Source organism: Mobula hypostoma, chromosome 2 (genome assembly GCF_963921235.1).
Source record: "Mobula hypostoma chromosome 2, sMobHyp1.1, whole genome shotgun sequence".
Taxonomy (NCBI): domain Eukaryota; kingdom Metazoa; phylum Chordata; class Chondrichthyes; order Myliobatiformes; family Myliobatidae; genus Mobula; species Mobula hypostoma.
The window spans coordinates 139,969,878-139,989,297 of NC_086098.1; the positions used below are offsets into that span (position 1 = coordinate 139,969,878).

At 42.1% G+C, this 19,420-nt stretch overlaps 1 protein-coding gene across 3 annotated transcripts in view; it reads left to right on the plus strand.

The window, feature by feature from the left end:
* Positions 1-19,420, plus strand: part of sesn1 (sestrin 1) — a 97,419-nt gene that overhangs the window by 45,860 nt on the left and 32,139 nt on the right. Inside the window, exon 1 of one of the 3 annotated variants that reach the window (XM_063040787.1) lies at positions 18,496-18,650. The exons of the other annotated variants lie outside the window; for them this stretch is intronic. Coding sequence (XP_062896857.1) covers positions 18,600-18,650 — 51 coding nt within the window. The 5' untranslated portion in view covers positions 18,496-18,599. Of the gene's footprint in view, positions 1-18,495; positions 18,651-19,420 lie in introns of those variants that run through there. 3 annotated transcript variants of the gene reach the window in all.

The following is a 19,420-nucleotide window of genomic DNA, read 5'->3' on the forward strand; positions in this document are numbered from 1 at the left end:
GTTATTTAAATCACTTGAGAGGCAGTTATCCTACACTGCAAAAGAATAGGTGCTATAATTTCTGAGCAAAATTGCAGGACTTTTGAATTGCACTGTGGTTTAATCTGGCAGAAGTTTTCTTGATATAACCAAATTCATTAATAAATCCATCACAAAAAGAAAATCTGCAGATGCTGGAAATCCAAGCAACACACAAAATGCTGGAGCAACTCAGCAGGCCAGGCAGCATCTAGAAAACGGGCACAATCGACATTTTGGGCTGAAACCCTTCGGCAGGATATTAATAAATATTGGTTATTTGATTTCCATGTTAAGTTCTGTAACTACAGGGACACTGGAAAGTACTAGAACATAGAATAGGAACAGACAGGAACAGGCCCCTCTAGCCCAGGACATCTGCCATTCCTGATAATGATTCAAATTAAACTAAACCTATCTATCGATCCATTATCTCTCCATTCCCTGCATGGTTCATGTACCTGTCTAAATGGCTCAAACTCAATTATCGTATGTGCTTCTATTTTCACCACCACCCCTGGTAGTGCACTCCAAGCACCTACTACTCTGTAAAAATCTTGCTTTGCAAATCTCTTTTAAAATTTACCCCTCTCACCTTAACTATACGATCTCTGGTATTTAGCATTTCTACCCTGAGAAAAAGACTTTGACTACTTACCCTATCTTTGCCTGTCATAGCTATATAAATCTCTTTCAGGTTTCACCTCAGCATCTGACGTTCCAGAGAAAACGGTTTACTTTTATCCAGCCTCTCCTTGTAGCTAATACTGTCATCCAGGCAGCAATTTGGTGAACCTCTTCTGCACTCTCGGCAAAGCCTTTAGTCCTTCTGTAAAGGAGTGACCAGACCTGCCACAATATTCCAAAAGTTGTATGCAGCTGCAACATGACTTCCTGACGATGAAAGCAAGCATGCCATATGCCTTCACACCATGTCTACTTGTGTTACCACTTTCAAGGAGGTGTGGACTTGGACCACCGGGTCCCTCTGTATGGAAATACTTCTAAGAATCTTGTATACTGTATATTTTCTTCGTATATTTGACTTCACAAAGTGCAGCACCTTACACTTGCCTAGAAAAAACTCCATATGCCATTTCTCCACCCTTATCTGCAACTGATCTATATTCTGCTGTATTATTTGACAACCTTTCTGTACTATCCACAACTTCTGCAATTTTTATGTCCTCCACAAAGTTCCTCATCAACCAATCTACATTTTCATCCAAGTCGTTAATATATAATCATGAACAACAGAGGTTCTAGCACTGATCCTTGTAGTACTCCCTGGTCACAGGTTCCATCCAGTAAGAATACCACTCCCTTCTGTTTTCCACAGCCGAGTAATTGTGAATCCAATCTACAAGTTACCATGAATTCCATGTTTCTTAATCATCCGGATCATCTTGCTGTGAGGGATCTTGTGAAATACTTTACTAAAGTCGATATTGACATTACCATGGTCTTATCCTCAACATTATCTTCACCACCTTGTCAAATAAAAAATACCAATTAAATTTGAAGGACATGACTGGCCCTGCCCAAAGCTATGCTGACTATCCCTAAAAAGCCTAAACTGTAAGTAAATCCTATCCCTAAAAACCCTCTCCAGTAATTTCCCTGCCAGTGGATCACGCCAGTTTATAATACCCCGGTTTGTCTCTGTTCTGCATTAAAGAAAAAGGACAACACTGGCTATGCTTCAGTCCTCTAAGTCTTTGCCTGTGGCTACAGATGATACAAAGATTTTTGTCAAGGCCTGGCAATCTCCTTTCAAAGTTCAAAGTAGATTTAGCCTGGCCTCCGTGGTTGGGAAGATGTTGAAGTCTACTATTAGCGATGTGGTTTCGGGGTATTTGGAGGCACATGATAAAATAAGCCATAGTCAGCATGGTTTCCTCAAGGGAAAATCTTGCTTGACAAATCTGTTGGAATTCTTTGAAGAAATAACCAGCAGGATAGACAAAGAAGAATCAGTTGATGTTGTGTACTTGGATTTTCAGAAGGCCTTGGACTAGGTGCCACACATGAGGCTGCTTAACAAGTTAAGAATCCATGGTATTACAAGAAAGCTACTAGCATGGATAAAGCAGTAGCTGATTGGCAGGAGGCAAAGAGTAGGAATAAAGGGAGCCTTTTCTGTTTGGCTGCTGGTGACTAGTGGTATTCCATAGGGGTCTTTGTTGGGACCATTTCTTTTTACATTGTATATCAATCAGTATATTTATGGAAGGAGATTTCCAGGTATGTTATAATTAGCATTTTGAACTAACAGTAGATAATAGCCAATCTGATGAATATGTATTAACTTTTCTACTTGTTCTAGTCATGTCCTAAGTAAGGAAGAGGACAACAAAGTTGTTACTAAACAACTATCAATAGTCTCGTGTTACCTTGACTTTTGTCCTTGATTTTGTAGAAAATGTACTGTAATTTTAAAGTAGATTGAAGAGCAAGTAGATGAGAGACAGCAAGACAATTATAGAGACGTAAATAGTTATTAGCTGATTCAAAGGAGGTGATGATTTGGCATATCAGAGGGTGAATGAAAATCTAGTTGAATGGTACAACAACCACTCACCATCAGCAAGACCAAAGAGTTGATTATCGACTACAGGAGTAGAAACTGGAGGTCCATGAGCCAGTTCTCATTATGGAAATAGAGGTGGAAGCGGTCAGAAGCTTTACATTCCCTGGCAATAAAATATCAGAGGATCTATACTGAGACAAGCATGCAAGTGTCATCACAAAGAAGGCACAGGATGTGGAGTCATTAGTAATGATCTTTCAAGAATCACTAGATTCTGGAATGGTTTTGGAGGACTGGAATATTGTAAATGTCACTCCACTCTTTAAAACTTCTCTACCTTAGTAATAGCAATTACACTCACTTATCACTATGTCAGGGTCCGGGTCCTAGAGCGAGGCACTACTTGGTGCTTTTTTTTTATTAAGTGCAATCGTGAACAATAGCCAGATCAGAAATGCTGATCAGGTCAATGAGTTCCCATTGAGAACTCTGATCGGCCAATCAGATGGTTCACTGTTGTTCAGCGATAGAACACAAAAAAAATCATATGTACAGCTAAGAAACATTTAAAAAATAGTAGAAATACTGGAGTCATGATGATCATGATGAAGTCTGCTGGAGAAAGACATTTATTCACATGCTGTCCTCCATAATTCAAAGAGATTGAAGGATAAGGTTGCAGGGTGACAAAACATGGCAGGAGCACTTGGAACTAAGAACTAATCCCTACCGGGAGAAAACAGCACCTGTTCTTTCCGCACTGTTCTCCAGCAGTTTAAGGACTAAGTCCAGCCGGGACATAGCTCACAAGTGCTCACAAGTCAGGTATTAACCCTACCTACCAACAACCAAGCATTGCCATCCTGGTCCCCTTCATGATAGCTTATGAAGAAGCATGTGACTCCCCTCCCAGAGATGATAGGGGTTTGTGCACTCAACTGTTGAAGGCTTGGACCAGGTGTCACACATGGGGCTAGTAAACAAGATAAGAGCCTGTGGTATTAGAGGAAGAATTCTAGCATGGATAAAGCATTGCCTGGCTGGCAGAAGGTAGAGTGGGAATGAAAGAGCCTTTTCTGGTTGGCTGCCAGTGATTAGTGGTGTTCTCAGGGATCAGTGTTGGGACCACTTTTTTCATGTTATATGACTAGGTCTGCGGACGATATAAAGATAGATGGAGGGGCGGGTAGTGTTGAGGAAGCAGGACGCCTGCAGAAGGACTTGGATTGAGAGAATGGACAAAGAAGTGGCAGATGGAATACAGTGTAGGGAAGTGTATGGTCATGCACTTTGGTAGAAGGAATAAAGGCAAAGACTTTTTCTAAACGGGGAGCAAATTCAGAAATCAAAGGTGCAAAGGGACTTGGGAGTCCTCATGCAAGATTTCCTAAAGGTTGAGGCAGTAAGGAAGGCAAGTGCAATGTTAGCATTCATTTTGAAAGTAACCGTATAAAAACAAGGACGTATTGCTGATGCTTTTTATGGCGTTGGTCAGACTGCACTTGGAGTATTTTGCGCAGTTTTGGGCCCCTTATCAAAGAAAAGATATACTGGCATTGGAGAGGGTCAAGAGGAGGTTCACAAGAATAATTCTGGGAATGAAAGAGTTGACATATGAAGAGAGTTTGATGGTTCTGGGCCTGTACTCACTGGAGTTTAAAAGAATGAGGGGGATCTCACTGAAATCAATTGAATATTGAAAGGTTTCGATAGAGTGGATGTGGTGAGGATGCATCTTATAGTGAGGGAATCTGTGATGCGAGGCACTACCTCAGAATACAAGGACTTCCCTTGAGAACGGAGATGAGAAGGAATTTCTTTAGCTAGAGGGTGCTGAATTTGTAGAATTCATTGGTACGGGTGGCTGTGGAGACCAAGTCATTGGGTATATTTAAAGTGGAGGTTGGTAGGTTCTTGATTAGTAAGGACATCAAATGTTGCGGAGAGGAGACCAGAGAATGGGTTTGAGATGACTAATAAAGCAGCCGTGATTGAATGGTGGAGAAAACCCGATGGGCTGAATGGCCTATTTCTGCTCCAATGTCTTATGGTCATATCACAACTTTGATGTAATTGGATAACTAGACAGAAATTGTGCATAGAACCAAGACATTCCCATACTGCCTGTGGGTAGTAAGACAACTCGACCAGTTTTGTGATGATGCGTGTCACCTGCTGGAAGCATGTGATATCTTGCATTTCACAACATTTTACACTCCTTGGTTTGTATTCACACTCTGTAATTGTTCACTCTATCAGCCTTTGTCTTTATCTATCCATCCCACATCCCCTACCCCCACCTTTAGTACAACTGAAAACCGTTACTTTACCCCAGTTCTGACAAAAGGGTCTTTGACCTGAAATGTTTGACTTGGAAACAAGCTGTCTGCTCTGTAGAATGTTCCCAGCATTTTCTGTTTTTCTGTTTTTATTTCAAATAAGACAGTCTTTTTCACTTCCGCAACAAGAGCCCTGTTTCAACTTGCTGCTGCTGGAACCCTCACTCATTCTTGACTGAACTTTGGCTATGTTAAGGAGGCCACAAAATGCAAAATATTTGTACTCACCAAGCATAGAAATTCACTTGATGTAGAAATAAAAGAGCACTATTAGAACCCTATTATGGTTCTTGAGTTTGGTACTATTAGAGACTAGTAATTTTAAATAAGAGCTGAGATGGTCAAAAAAGAAAGTGCAAAAAAAAACTAGGTTTGCTGGAAGCCAAGCAAGGAGGCTTTATTTAAGGAGAAGCCTAGTTTCCATCAAGGTCATGTTGCATTTTCCACCATAAGCTGATGGACAGCAAAATTAATGGGCACTTGTTGAGGAAGGTGCGACGTGGGCTCACGATGGCTGATCAACTGGCAATGTTAATGGATGAGGAGAGTTGCAAGCTTGCACCCTGCTAACTGCCCTAGGTGGACAGCAGAAACTAAGATGAGGCAAGTGAATTGCTGCTGATAAGATGGAAATGAGTACATCATGATCCTTTGGGGACACCAAATGAAGGTATAGAGCAGGGGTTCCTAACTTGGAGTTCACGGACCCCTAGGTTAATGGTAAAGGTCTACGGTATAAGAAAAGTTGGGAACCCATTGAACTATAGAACACTGCAGCACAGAAAACAGGCCATTCGGTCCTTCTAGTCTGCCGAAACATTATTCCAATATGGGTGGAAGTCAGGAACAGGAAGGAAGCAATTACTCTACTGGGGGTATTCTGTAGACCCCCTGGTAGCAGCAGAGATACAGAGGAGCAGATTGGGAGGCAGATTTTGGAAAGGTGCAAAAATAACAGCGTTGTTATCATGGGTGACTTTAACTTCCCTAATATTGATTGGCACCTGATTAGTTCCAAGGGTTTAGATGGGGCAGAGTTTGTTAAGTGTGTCCAGGATGGATTCCTGTCACAGTATGTGGACAGGCCGACCAGGGGGAATGCCATACTAGATCTAGTACTAGGTAATGAACCGGGTCAGGTCACAGATCTCTCAGTGGGTGAGCATCTGGGGGACAGTGACCACCGCTCCCTGGCCTTTATAATTATCATGGAAAGGGATAGAATCAAAGAAGACAGGAAAATTTTTAATTGGGGAAAGGAAAATTATGAGGCTATAAGGCTAGAACTTGCGGGTGTGAATTGGGATGATGTTTTTGCAGGGAAATGTACTATGGACATGTGGTCGATGTTTAGAGATCTCTTGTGGGATGTAAGGTTTAAATTTGTCCCGGTGAGGAAGATAAAGAATGGTAGGGTGAAGGAACCATGGGTGACAAGTGAGGTGGAAAAGCTAGTCAGGAGGAAGAAGGCAGCATACATGAGGTTTAGGAAGCAAGGATCAGATGGGTCTATTGAGGAATATAGGGAATCAAGAAAGGAGCTTAAGAAGGGGCTGAGAAGAGCAAGAAGGGGGCATGAGAAGGCCTTGGCGAGTAGGGTAAAGGAAAACCCCAAGGCAGTCTTCATGATGTGAAGAAGAGGATGACAGGAATGAAGGTAGGACCAATTAGAGATAAAGGTGGGAAGATGTGCCTGGAGGCTGTGGAAGTGAGCGAGGTCCTCAATGAATACTTCTCTTTGGTATTCACCAATGAGAGGGAACTTGATGATGGTGAGGACAATATGAGTGAGGTTGATGTTCTGGAGCATGTTGTTATTAAGGGAGAGGAGGTGTTGGAGTTGTTAAAATACATTAGGACAGATAAGTCACCGGGGCCTGATGGAATATTCCCCAGGCTGCTCCACGAGGCGAGAGAAGAGATTGCTGAGCCTCTGGCTAGGATCTTAATGTCCTCGTTGTCCATGGGAATGGTACCGGAGGATTGGAGGGAGGCGAATGTTGTTCCCTTGTTCAAAAAAGGTAGTAGGGATAGTCCGGGTAATTATAGACCAGTGAGCCTTACGTCTGTGGTGGGAAAGCTGTTGGAAAAGATTCTTAGAGATAGGATCCATAGGCATTTAGAGAATCATGGTCTGATCAGGGACAGTCAGCATGGCTTTGTGAAGAGCAGATCGTGTCTAACAAGCCTGATAGAGTTCTTTGAGGAGGTGACCAGGCATATAGATGAGGGTAGTGCAGTGGATTTTAGTAAGGCATTTGACAAGGTTCCACACGGTAGGCTTATTCAGAAAGTTAGAAGGCATGGGATCTAGGGAAGTTTGGATTCAGAATTGGCTTGCCTGCAGAAGGCAGAGGGTGGTGGTGGAGGGAGTACATTCAGATTAGAGGATTGTGACTAGTGGTGTCCCACAAGGATCTGTTCTGGGACCTCTACTTTTTGTGATTTTTATTAACGACCTGGATGTGGGGGTAGAAGGGTGGGTTGGCAAGTTTGCAGACGACACAAAGGTTGGTGGTGTTGTAGATGGTGTAGAGGATTGTCAAAGATTGCAGAGAGACATTGATAGGATGCAGAAGTGGGCTGAGAAGTGGCAGATGGAGTTCAACCTGGAGAAGTGTGAGGTGGTACACTTTGGAAGGACAAACTCCAAGGCAGAGTACAAAGTAAATGGCAGGATACTTGGTAGTGTGGAGGAGCAGAGGGATCTCAGGGTACATGTCCACAGATCCCTGAAAGTTGCTTCACAGGTGGATAGGGTAGTTAAGAAAGCTTATGGGGTGTTAGCTTTCATAAGTCGAGGGATAGAGTTTAAGAGTCGCGATGTAATGATGCAGCTCTATAAAACTCTGGTTAGGCCACACTTGGAGTACTGTGTCCAGTTCTGGTCACCTCACTATAGGAAGGATGTGGAAGCATTGGAAAGGGTACAGAGGAGATTTACCAGGATGCTGCCTGGTTTAGAAAGTATGCATTATGATCAGAGATTAAGGGAGCTAGGGCTTTACTCTTTGGAGAGAAGGAGGATGAGAGGAGACATGATAGAGGTGTACAAGATAATAAGAGGAATAGATAGGGTGGATAGCCAGCGCCTCTTCCCCAGGGCACCACTGCTCAATGCAAGAGGACATGGCTTTAAGGTAAGGGGTGGGAAGTTCAAGGGGGATATTAGAGGAAGGTTTTTTTACTCAGAGTGGTTGGTGCGTGGAATGCACTGCCTGAGTCAGTGGTGGAGGCAGATACACTAGTGAAGTTTAAGAGACTACTAGACAGGTATATGGAGGAATCTAAGGTGGGAGGCAGGGTGTGAGGGTCGACACAACATTGTGGGCCGAAGGGCCTGTACTGTGCTGTACTATTCCATGTCTATGTCTAGTTCCATTGACCTGCATCCAGTCCATAACCCTCCAGACCTTTCCCATCCATGTACCTATCCAATTTATTCTTAAAACTTGAGTGAATCTGCATTTACCACGTCAGATGGCAACTCATTCCACACTCCCACCACTCTGAGTGAAGAATTTCCCCCTAATGTTCCCCCTAAACCTTACTCCTTTCACCCTAAAGCCATGTCCTCTCGTATTTATCTCTCCTAATATAAGTGGAAAGAGCCTATTCACATTTACTCTGTCGATACCCCTTATAATTTTGTAAACCTCTATCAAATCTCCCCTCATTCCTCTATGCTCCAAGGAATAAAGCCCTGACCTGTTCAATCTTTCCCTATAACTCAACTCCCGAAGACCGGGCAATATTCTAGTAAATCTTCTCTGCGCTCTTGCAATCTTATTGATATCCTTCCTATAGTTAGGTGACCAGATCTGTACACAATACTCCAAATTTGGCCTCACCAATGTCTTATACAACCTCTCCATAACAACCCAACTCCTACACTCAATACTTTGCTTTATGAATGCCAGGATGCCAAAAGCCTTCTTTACAACCCTGTCTACCTGTGATGCCACTTTCAGGGAATTATGTATCTGAACTCTCAGATCTCTTTGTTCCTCCGCAGTCCTCAGTGCCCTACCATTTATTGTGTATGTCCTACCTTGATTTGTCCTTCCAAAATGCAACACCTCAGCTCTATACCCCTGGTATAGAGGGAAGTGGTAGACTTCTAGGAGGGAATTGAAACTAGGATCCCAAACCAAAAAAAAATCAAGAAATGCTTGTTTAAGGTGTGCAGAAGGGAAATTAAAGGAGATATCATGATAGGACAAGGGAGACTACATGAAGTTTTAATTAAAAGGTAAAAGTAAACACTAGAAATAACAATGATAGATGGTCTGGAGTGGATGTCAGAATGTATGCATGTTAGATGGGAACTCAAGATTCAGTTGTCATGGACCATGTGAGTACAAACTCACGTGATGTAGGTAGAACAAACAGAGGGGTCCTTCTGAGGGAATATGAGTGGCTAGTTGACTAAAAGGCAGAACCTAAAAGTTCATAATCCTTAGATTGCTATCTGAGCCAAAAGCAATTTGGCACAGCGTCAATAAGATTAGAGAGTTTAGTTGTGACTACAAGATTGGTGTGGGATAAGTGAATTTGAATTCGTAGGTTGTTGGTACTAGTATTAGGGAAGAATGGGGCTGTTTTGATGAGATGGCTTGCACTTGAACAAATCACAAAACTATTACTGTGGTTAGGGGTTTACACTAAATAGTAGAGGGGTGGGTTCAATAGTCTGGTAAAATATTGATGTAGTAAATGGGGAGGAGAGGTTGCTGAAGTCTCCAGAATAAAGAAAAAGTTTAGAAAGGGATAAGCATTTAACTTCAGGCAACATGGAAACATTTGAGAAGAGGGATGGTAAATGTAGAGTTGAAGATGGTTTATTTGATTACACACAGTGAATGAAACAAGGTAGATAAGCTTATAGCACAGATAGAAATTGGTAGGTGCGACATAGTGGGCCTCAGAGTCATGGCTGAAAGAAGATCACAGCCACCTTCCCGTCTTATCAAAAAGACAGGCAGAGGGGGGTGGGATCGCTCTATTGGTAAGTGACATCAGATCAGAAGATGTAAAATCTTTGAGTAGAGTTAAGAAACTGCAAGGGTAAAAACGCCTTTATGGAAGTAATACACTGGCCTCCAAATAAAAAAAAATAGTAGTCATGACGTGAGGTACAAATTACAAAAGGGGATAGAAAAGACATGTAAGAAAACCAGTGTTAAATTGCTCAATAGGAACTTCAATATGGGAAAAGCAGATTGGCACCGGATCCCAAGAGAAGGAATTAGTAGAACGACTACAAAATATCTATCATCCACCATCCAGGCTATGCCCTCTTCTCACTGTTATCATTAGGTGGGAGGTATTAGGTCACGCACCACCAGATTCAGGGTCCTGTACTGGCATGGATAACTTCACTCAGCTCTACTCTGAATTGATTCTACAATCTACAGATTCACTTCAACTCATGTTCTTAGTATTATTTTTATAAAGCACAGTTTGTCTTTTGCACATTGGTTGTTTGTCACTCTTTGTTCATATATAATTTCTATAAAATTTTGTTTTTTTTTCTGTAAATGCCTGCCACAAAATGAATCTCAAGGTAACATACATATTTTGATAATACATTTATTTTGAAAATGGTTATATCAGAATCTGGTTTGTTATGGACATATGTTGTGAAAGTCGTTATTTTGTGGAATTGCAATAAGAAGTATAAAAAGTAAGTAGTGTTAAAAGAGAGCAAATTGGTGAGGTAGTGTCCATGGGTTCATAAATCTGATGGCGGAGGGGAAGAAGCTATTTCTAAAACTCTGTGTGTGTCTTCAGAGCCCTGTATCTCTTTCCTGATGGCAGTAGTAGGAAGAGAGTATGTCCTGGGTGGCAAAGGTCCTTAATGATGGATGCTACAATGGTCCTTAATGATGGATGCTACAATGGTCCTTAATGAAGGTGTTTTCTATTCTATAAAGGCTAATACCCATGATAAAGTTGTCTGAGTTTACATCCCTTTGCAGCTTTTTCTGACATTGGCCCTTCCATGCCAGACAATGATGCAACCAGTTTGAATGTTCTCCACATCTGTAGAAATTTGCTAGAGTCTATGGTGACATACCAAATTTCATTTAACTCCTAATGAAATATAGCTGCTGGCATGCCTCCTTCAAGGTTACATCAATATGTTGGGCCCAGGATAAACCTTCAGAGATATTGACACCGAGGAATTTGAAACTGCGCACCCTTTCCACTGTAGACCCATCAATGAAGGCTGGTGTGTGTTCCCTCAATTTTCCCTTCCTGAACACCACAATCAATTCTATGTCTATGTCTGTGTCTTACCAGTTATTGTGTTGTGCATTGAACCCTATATGATTAGGGAGCTTAAGGTAAAGGAGACCTTAGGAGGCAGTGATCATAATATAATAGAATTCATTCTGCAGCTTGAAAGGGAGAGGCTAAAATCGGGTGCATCAGTATTATGGTTAACTACAGAGACATGAGAGAGGAGCTGGCTAAAGTTGATTGAAAGAGGACTCTAGCAGGGATGAAGGTAGTGCAGCAATGGCAGGAGTTTCGGGGACTAATTCAGAAGACACAGGATCAATTTATCCCAAAGAAGAAAAACCATCCTAAAAGGGAGGATGAAGCAACCCTAGCTGACCAGGGAAATCAAAGACAAAATAACAGCAAAAGTGAAGGCAAAAATTAGTACCAAGCAGGAGGGTTGGAAAGTTTTTAAAAACAAGGCAACTAAAAAAAGCAGTAAGCGGAAAAAAATATGTAATGTAAAGGTAAGATAGCCGGCAGTTTGAACAAGGATACCTAAAGCCTTTTCAGACATAAAAAATGTAAAAGAAAGGCAAGAGTGGAAATCAGACATTGGATAATGACACTGGAGATGTAGTAATGAGGACTAAAGAAGTTGCAAACAAACTGATTTAAGTACTTAGTGTCAGTCTTCACTGTGGAAGATACCATCAACATGCCAGAAATTTGTGTGTGTCAGGGGCAGAAGTGAGTGTAGTCACTATTACTAAGGAAATGGTGCTTGGTAAGTTGAAATGGTCCCAAGTTAGATGAGTCACCTGAATCAGATGGACTACACCCAAAGGTCCCTCGAAGGTGCGCGCACGCACATCTTTTGCTATTAGCACACAAAGGAATTTAAACTGTGCACAATGGGTTGTCACCCTCTTCCTCATTGGCATGTTAAGTATATTTCGTGTTTGTACACAATCACATTTCCTTTCCCAGTTTCAGATGCAGGCGGTGTTGACAACATGGAGTTTGTGATGATTTGTCTACAGAAACTGGTGTTTCCTGCATGTATTGTTGCAATGCAAAAGTTGTTGGAGATTTGTAAGTGGGAAGAAATGGAGTAATGTTTGGAAACTTGACTTTTTAAAGCATCATTTAGCAAGCAAATCACATTATGGATGGCATACAATAGCTCTGGTGAGAAAATTCTTCATTACCCACTACAGGCCTGCTACGTATGTTTTGTGAGAGTGCAGATGAACAAGAGTGAAAGCGATCAAACCCAGAGGAGATCAAAGTTTTTGTTGAGAGTTATCTTATTTCTTTAACAACAAACTGGACTTCGTAGTTTATTGTCCTTGGAATAGCTTCAGGTTTACTTCCACTTAAAAATTCAGTGCACACATGTTGTTGTCACTGGGCAAAAAATTGCACAGCACAAGATTTTGTGCACCCTGGTCATTACAAATTAGAGGGAACATTGACTACACCCTGGGTTTCTGAAAGAGGTAGCTGAAGAGATTGTTGAGGCATTAGTAGTTATCATTCAAGAATTAGGAATTGGTTCCAGAGGACTAGAAATGCCACTTCACTATTTAAGAAGGGAGTGAGGCAAAAGGCACAAAATTATAGGCTGTTTAGCCTAACAATGATTGGTAGGATGTTTGAGTCTATTATTAAAGATGAGGTTTCAAGGTGATTGGAAGCATATGATAGAATAGGCTGAAGTCAGACTGTAAGACTTTGGAGCAGAATTAGACCTTTCAACTAATCAAGACTGCTCCACCATTCAATCATGGCTGATTTGTTTTCCATCACAATGTCATTCTCTTGCATTCTCCCTTAAACCTTTGACATCCTTGCTAATCAAAAACTTATCAACCTCTGCTTTATATGTACCCAAAGATCTGGCCTCCACAGCTGTCTGTGGCAATGAATTCCACAGATTCACTACCATCTGACTAAACAAATTCCTCTACTTCGTTCTAAAGGGACGTCCTTGTATTCTGAGGCCATGCTCTCTAGTCGTAGACATCCTTACCACATCCACTCTACTAGGCCTGTCAGTATTTGAGAGGCTTTGGTGAGATTTCCCCCCTCTCCCCCAACATACTGTTAAACTCCAGCAAGCACAGACCCAGAGCCATCAAATGCTCCTCATACATAAATCCTTTCAATCCTGGACCCTCTCCAGTGCTTTCTCAGATACGAAATTTCACCAATGCCTTATAAAGCTTCAGCATTACATCTTTGCCTTTATATTCTAGTCTTGAAATGAATGCTAAATTGCATTTGCCTCCCTTTCTACTGACTCAAAAAAAAACTCAACCTGTAAATTAGTCGGGGAATTCTGCACTAGGACTCAAGTCTTTTTGCACCTCCAATTTCTGAATTCCCTCCTTAATTAGAAAATAATCTGCAGCTTTGTTATCAAAGTACATACAGTATACGATATACAACCTTGAGATTTATCATCTTCCAGACACCCATGAAACAAAGAAACAGAATAGAACTCACAAAAAACACACAGGCAGTGAGACTGCTGCATATCCAATTTGCAAAAGAGGACAAATGAAATCGTGCAAATAATACAAAAAAGTAAACAAAAGCAGATGGAACATGAACTGCAGAGTCCCCAAAAGTGAATCCACTGTGCTAAGGCGAGTGAAGTCAGTCCAGGAGCCCAGTGGCTACAGGGCAAAAACTGTGCCCGACCCTGGTAGCATGGGACCCAAGGCTCCTGCACCTCCCACCCAGTGGTAGTAGCAAAAAGAGATGGAGACTGGTCAAATACAGATAATCGGCTCTGAGCACCTATTCGTTTTCTGCTCTTGTCCGCGAATATTTTAATCTCGATCAGCGCTTTAATCCGCACAAAGGAGCTGGCCAGGGGTTCAGCTTTCAGTGTGACGGCCTGGCCATACCTGCACTCTTGAGAGTCTAGTTCACTGAATCTCCCAGGAGATTGCAAAAGCACCAGATCATTTAGTCGGTTCAAAAGTACATCCATAAAAGGAAAAGTATAGGCTGCAGACTGCTGCAATCGCAGTTCAGAAGACATATATCTACCATCTATCTAGTAATACACACAAAATGCCAGAGGATCTCAGCAAGCCAGGCAGCATCCGTGGAAAAAAGTAAACAGTCAATGTTTCTGGCTGAGACTCTTCATCAAGACTGAAGAGTTCCAGGATAGTGGGTGATAGGTGAAATCGGGAGAGAGGGAGGGGTGCAGTAAAGAGCCGGGAAGTCAATTGGTGAAGGAGGGCTGGAAAGGGGGGAATCTGATAGAAGAGTGTAGAAGACTATGGAAGAAAGTGAAGAGGGAGGAGCACCAGAGGGAAGTGATGGGCAAAGGAGATGGGGTGAGAGAAGGAAATGGGAATTTTGAAGGAAAAAGGGGTGGGGACAGTTACTGGAAGTTCAAGATATTGATGTTCATGCCATCAAGTTGGAGGCTACTCAGATGGAATACAAGGTGTTACTTCTCCGACCTGAGTGTGGCCTCATCATGACAGTAGAGGACGCCGTAGACTGACATTTCGGAATGGAAGTGGGAAGTAGAATTGCAGTGGGTGGCCACCAGGAGATCCCGTGGTAGGCACTCTCCCAATCTACATTGCATCTCATCGATACACAGGAGGCCACACTGGGAGCATCAAATACAGTAGATGACCCCAACCAATTCACAGGTGAAGTGCCGCCTCACCTGAAAACACTGTTTGGGGCCCTGAATGGTAATGAGGGAGGTGGTATAGGGCAGGGGGAGTACTTGTTCTGCTTGCAAAGATAACTGCTAGGAGGGACGAATGGACAAGGGAGTCGTGTAGGGAGTGATCCCTTCGGAAACTTGGGGAGAGGGAAAGATGTGCTTGGTGGTGGAATCCCTTTGGAGATGGCGGGAGTTAGAGGATTATGTGCAGGATACAAAGGGTAATAAGGTGGTAGGTGAGGACAAGAGGAACCCTATCTTGTTGTCCTCACGTACAAGAGGATATGTCTCATTAGTTGTGTACTTTTGGAGGACAAGGAGGACATCTCATTAGTTCTGGAATGAAAAGCCTCATCCTGAGAGCAGATATAGTGGTGATGTAAGAATTGAGAGAAGGGAATGAAGCTTTTACAAGTAATGGTGGGAAGTGGTATGGTCCAGGTAGCTGTGAGAATCAGTGGATTTATAGAAGAAATGTGGATAAACTGTCTCCAGAGATGGAGACACAGAGACTGAGAAAGGGGAGGGTGGTGTCAGAAATGTACCAGGTAAATTTGAGAGCAGGTGGAAGTTGGAAGCAAGGTTGATGAAATCTATAAGCTTGATAAGAGAGCAAGAAGCTGCATCAATGTAGTTGTCGATGTAGCATAGGAAAAGTTGAGGAGTGATACTGGTGTAGGCTTGGAACATAGATTGTTCCATGTAGCTGGCAAACAGGCCCGCATAGCTGGGACCCATGCATGTGTCCATGGCTACACCTTTTGTTTGAAAGGAGGAGCGAAAGTAAAAATTAAGAGTGAGGACCAGTTCCACCAGACGGAGGAGAGTGATGTAGAGCGGAATTGGTTGGGTCTGGGTCTGGAGAGCTTTGAGGCCTTCCTGATGAGAAATGGAGGTGTATAAGGACTGGACATTCTTAGAGTAAATGACTCTACCAGGGCCAGGGAACTTGGAGTCACAGAAAAGATCCAGAGCATGTGAAGTGTCATGGATGTAGGTAGGAAGGGACTGAACCAGGGGGGATTAAAGAGGCAAGGTATGCAGATATAAGTTTGGTGGGGCAGGAACAAGTAGAAACAATGGGTCTACCTGGACAGGCAGGTTTATCTAGTAATTTGTCAGTTGTCTGCAAAATGTTGCCGTTGCTTGCCAGTGCCATCTGCTATCAAAGTGGATCTTTTCTGAATGGCTTCCAGTAACTGGTGTCAGTATTGGGTCCACTACTTTTCACAATACAGTATAAGTTAACGATTTGTATGATGGAATTGATGGCCATAGGTCAGTATTGGGTCCACTACTTTTCACAATACAGTATAAGTTAACGATTTGTACGATGGAATTGATGGCCACAGGTCAGTATTGGGTCCACTACTTTTCACAATAAGTTAACGATTTGTATGATGGAATTGATGGCCATAGGTCAGTATTGGGTCCACTACCTTTCTCAATACAGTATAAGTTAACGATTTGTATGGTGGAATTGATGGCTGTATGGCCAAGTTTGTGGATTATACAAAGATAGTTGGTGCGGCAGGTAGTGTTGAGGAACAGGGAGTCTGCAGAAGGATTTGGGCAGGTTGAGTGGCAGAGAGAATACAGTATAGGGAAATATATGGTCATGCATTTTGGTAGAAGGAATAAAGATGAAGACATTTTTAAAAAGGGGAACGAATTCAGAAATTGTAGGTACAAAGGGACTTGAGAGTCCTAGTACTGTACAGAATTCCTTAAAGGGGTGGTGGTAGAGACAAATATATTAGGAATATTTAAGAGACTTGGGCACATGAATGAAAGAAAAATTGAGGACTATGTGGGAGGCGAGGTTTAGATTGATCTTAGAGTAGGTTAATGTGTTGGCATAACCTTGTGGTTCGAAGGGCATGTTCTGTGCTGTACTGTTCTGTTCGATGTTATTTGCATACCCGTCAACTGACCACCAGAAAAAGTGCTCTATTCCATAGTTTGTCATGGGAACATTAACAGAGAAACTGAGGAAAAGATCAATGTCTTGTTTAAAGAAAAAAATCAATACCCCACCTATTCCTGAGAATCTCAGGCCCATGACTTCACAAAGTAGAGTAGCATTCGTCACCACCTCACTAACATTCTGCTTCATCAGACACCACCTAGCCTTGTCAATTACCTCAGATCCCGCAAAACTATGATGGAGGCAAGTCGGTCATGCTTTAGTTTTTCCTCCTGTGAGCAGTCTGTGAGAACCAAGGATGACCTGCTTTAACTCTGGTGGCTAAGGCAACTTTTCCACAGATGGGTCATAACCTGGCTCGTGGAGTGGATGGTAGGTAGTTTGTGAGGTAATGTGCACCTTAGGGCATTCATGCAGGGTTTCTGTTTTCTTCAAGGGACGTGCCCTTAAGGTTCCTGATATCATGCTGAATGTTCTGTTTTTAACAGTTGTGGGTCAGGAGTGGTGGGGGGAGGGGATGTTGCACTTCCAGAAAGCTTTATGCTTTTTTTAATGTCCACTTGGTGATATCAACCCACCAAACAGTGTGAATTAGAGTAACATTTTATTTTAAAAACTGCAGGTGATTGATATCTAAAATAATAAAAAATAAAATACTGTAAATATTTAACAGATCAGGTCACGTCTATGGGAATAGAAACAGAACTAATCTTTCAGGTAGAAGACCCTTATCAGAATTGGAATGGAATAGTGTTTCTGTTTTGCAAGTCTGGTGTTGACCTGGTAAATAACATAGCTGACAACGGTAACTGGGCCCTAATATTAGTTTTTGATTTTGGAGAGGACACTATCGTTGGTTTGTTGGTCCTTCTGGTGAATTTACAGGATTTTGTGAAGACAATATTATTTTTACTTTAGATGCCTCCAGCAGGTAGTCCAGATGTCAGAAGCTTATAAAGAGGAGCACTTCAGTTTAAAAGGCTGGATGATTTAGTGCTAGATCTTAAGTCAATGATTCTTCATCAGAGTTGAAAAAGTTAGCAACGTATCTTGCTAGTGAACGAACGCTAGCTCCAATGTTATTTGTTGCTTTGGTTGCAGCATAAAAACGTGTTTTGAATTACTGGCATGGCATCTGACAATTTTTAGCACAGAAATTTAATTTTATTTATTTAGAGAGGCACTTCCAGTCCTACAGCGGCACCGCTCCGCAACCTACCTAGCTAACCCTAGTCTAATCACTGTTGAAGCAACTCAAAATAAAATCCGAAGGCTTTCATCATACTAGCAACGCTTGGGAAAAGGACTCAGGCTCATAATGTTAATAGAGAAAAAAATAATTAACTAGTTTCCCTTTGTCCATCGAATAACTAATGGGTTGAGCAGAGGAAAAAAAGCTTCTTCTCTGTCAATAAATTGTCATTGATTGCCGTTGTTTTTTAGGGTGATGGTCGACTATTATGGTACAGATCGACTATTATTAGAAGGAGATGTGACTTGCTACCTTTAGTTTTCCTATATTTCGTCAAATGTTAACTTTGTTTTACCTCGGTGAGTTGTGACCTGCGGAGCTATCACAGACCTGGACAGGGATATTGTCGATAGGTTCCGTTCTGTCTGACATCACTGATCCTAAATAAGCGAGCGGTTCGCTCTGCGATTGATTGGCCAATAACTGGTTTGTCACGGGGTGAGTTCTGCCAATCGGCGATTGGATCTGTGATTGACTGGACGTGGTCTCCTACCTATCACAAAAATCAAACGCGCGCTGCTTTGGCTGTAGTTGCAGTCGGCTGATGAGAAGGACGATGAGTAAGATCGTACTTCGGTTTTGTTAATTTTGTGATAGAAATGAGGCTTGCAACCATAGCAACCGCAAGAACAAAAGCCAAAAGTCACACGGTAAGAGAATTTCTGGCTTGCAGTAACTGTGAACAGGTACAGTATGCAGCCGTATGGCTCTGTTAATGAAGAGTATTATCTCATTTCGAATGCCATTCGCATGCTAGCGTCCGTGTAGTGTGTGCTGAATTATAAAGTGCGTTTTGGTAGTGTTCTTAATTTCAGAAAGCATCCTCGGGCATTTCGGGAAATAATAAGTAATTTGTCAGTTCTGGCGGATACGCAGTCCTTATTGGAAAGATAAATGTGATGTGAGGAGTTCCAAAGTGGTGCGGCCACTCTGCCAAAAGGGAGGTGATAAAGAACTGATTAAGTATCACTTGAGCAAAAGGAAACACTTCAAATGACCCGATGAAACCATGTTGGGTTTCGCTGCAGCGGGAGTCTGACACGAGATTGACAGAGGCTGAAATGAGAGCTTAAGGTTAAAAGAAAATGGAACTGAAGTGAATCTGACACTTCACTTAATGCTTGCAATTTGCTTTTACATGCCACCCATGCCAGTGATGCTGGCGTCCTTCAAACTTCAAAAGTTCAAAGTAAATGTATTATCAAAGTACATATATGTCACCATATACAACCATGAGATTGTTTTTGCGGGCATACGCAGTAAATCCAAGAAACAATCGAATCAGTGAAAGACCGCACACAACAGGACAGACAAACAACCAATGTGCAAAAGACGCAACCCATGCCAAGACAAAAGAATAAATAAATAAGCAATAAGTATTAAAAACACAATATGAAGAGTTCTTGAAAGTGAGTTTAGT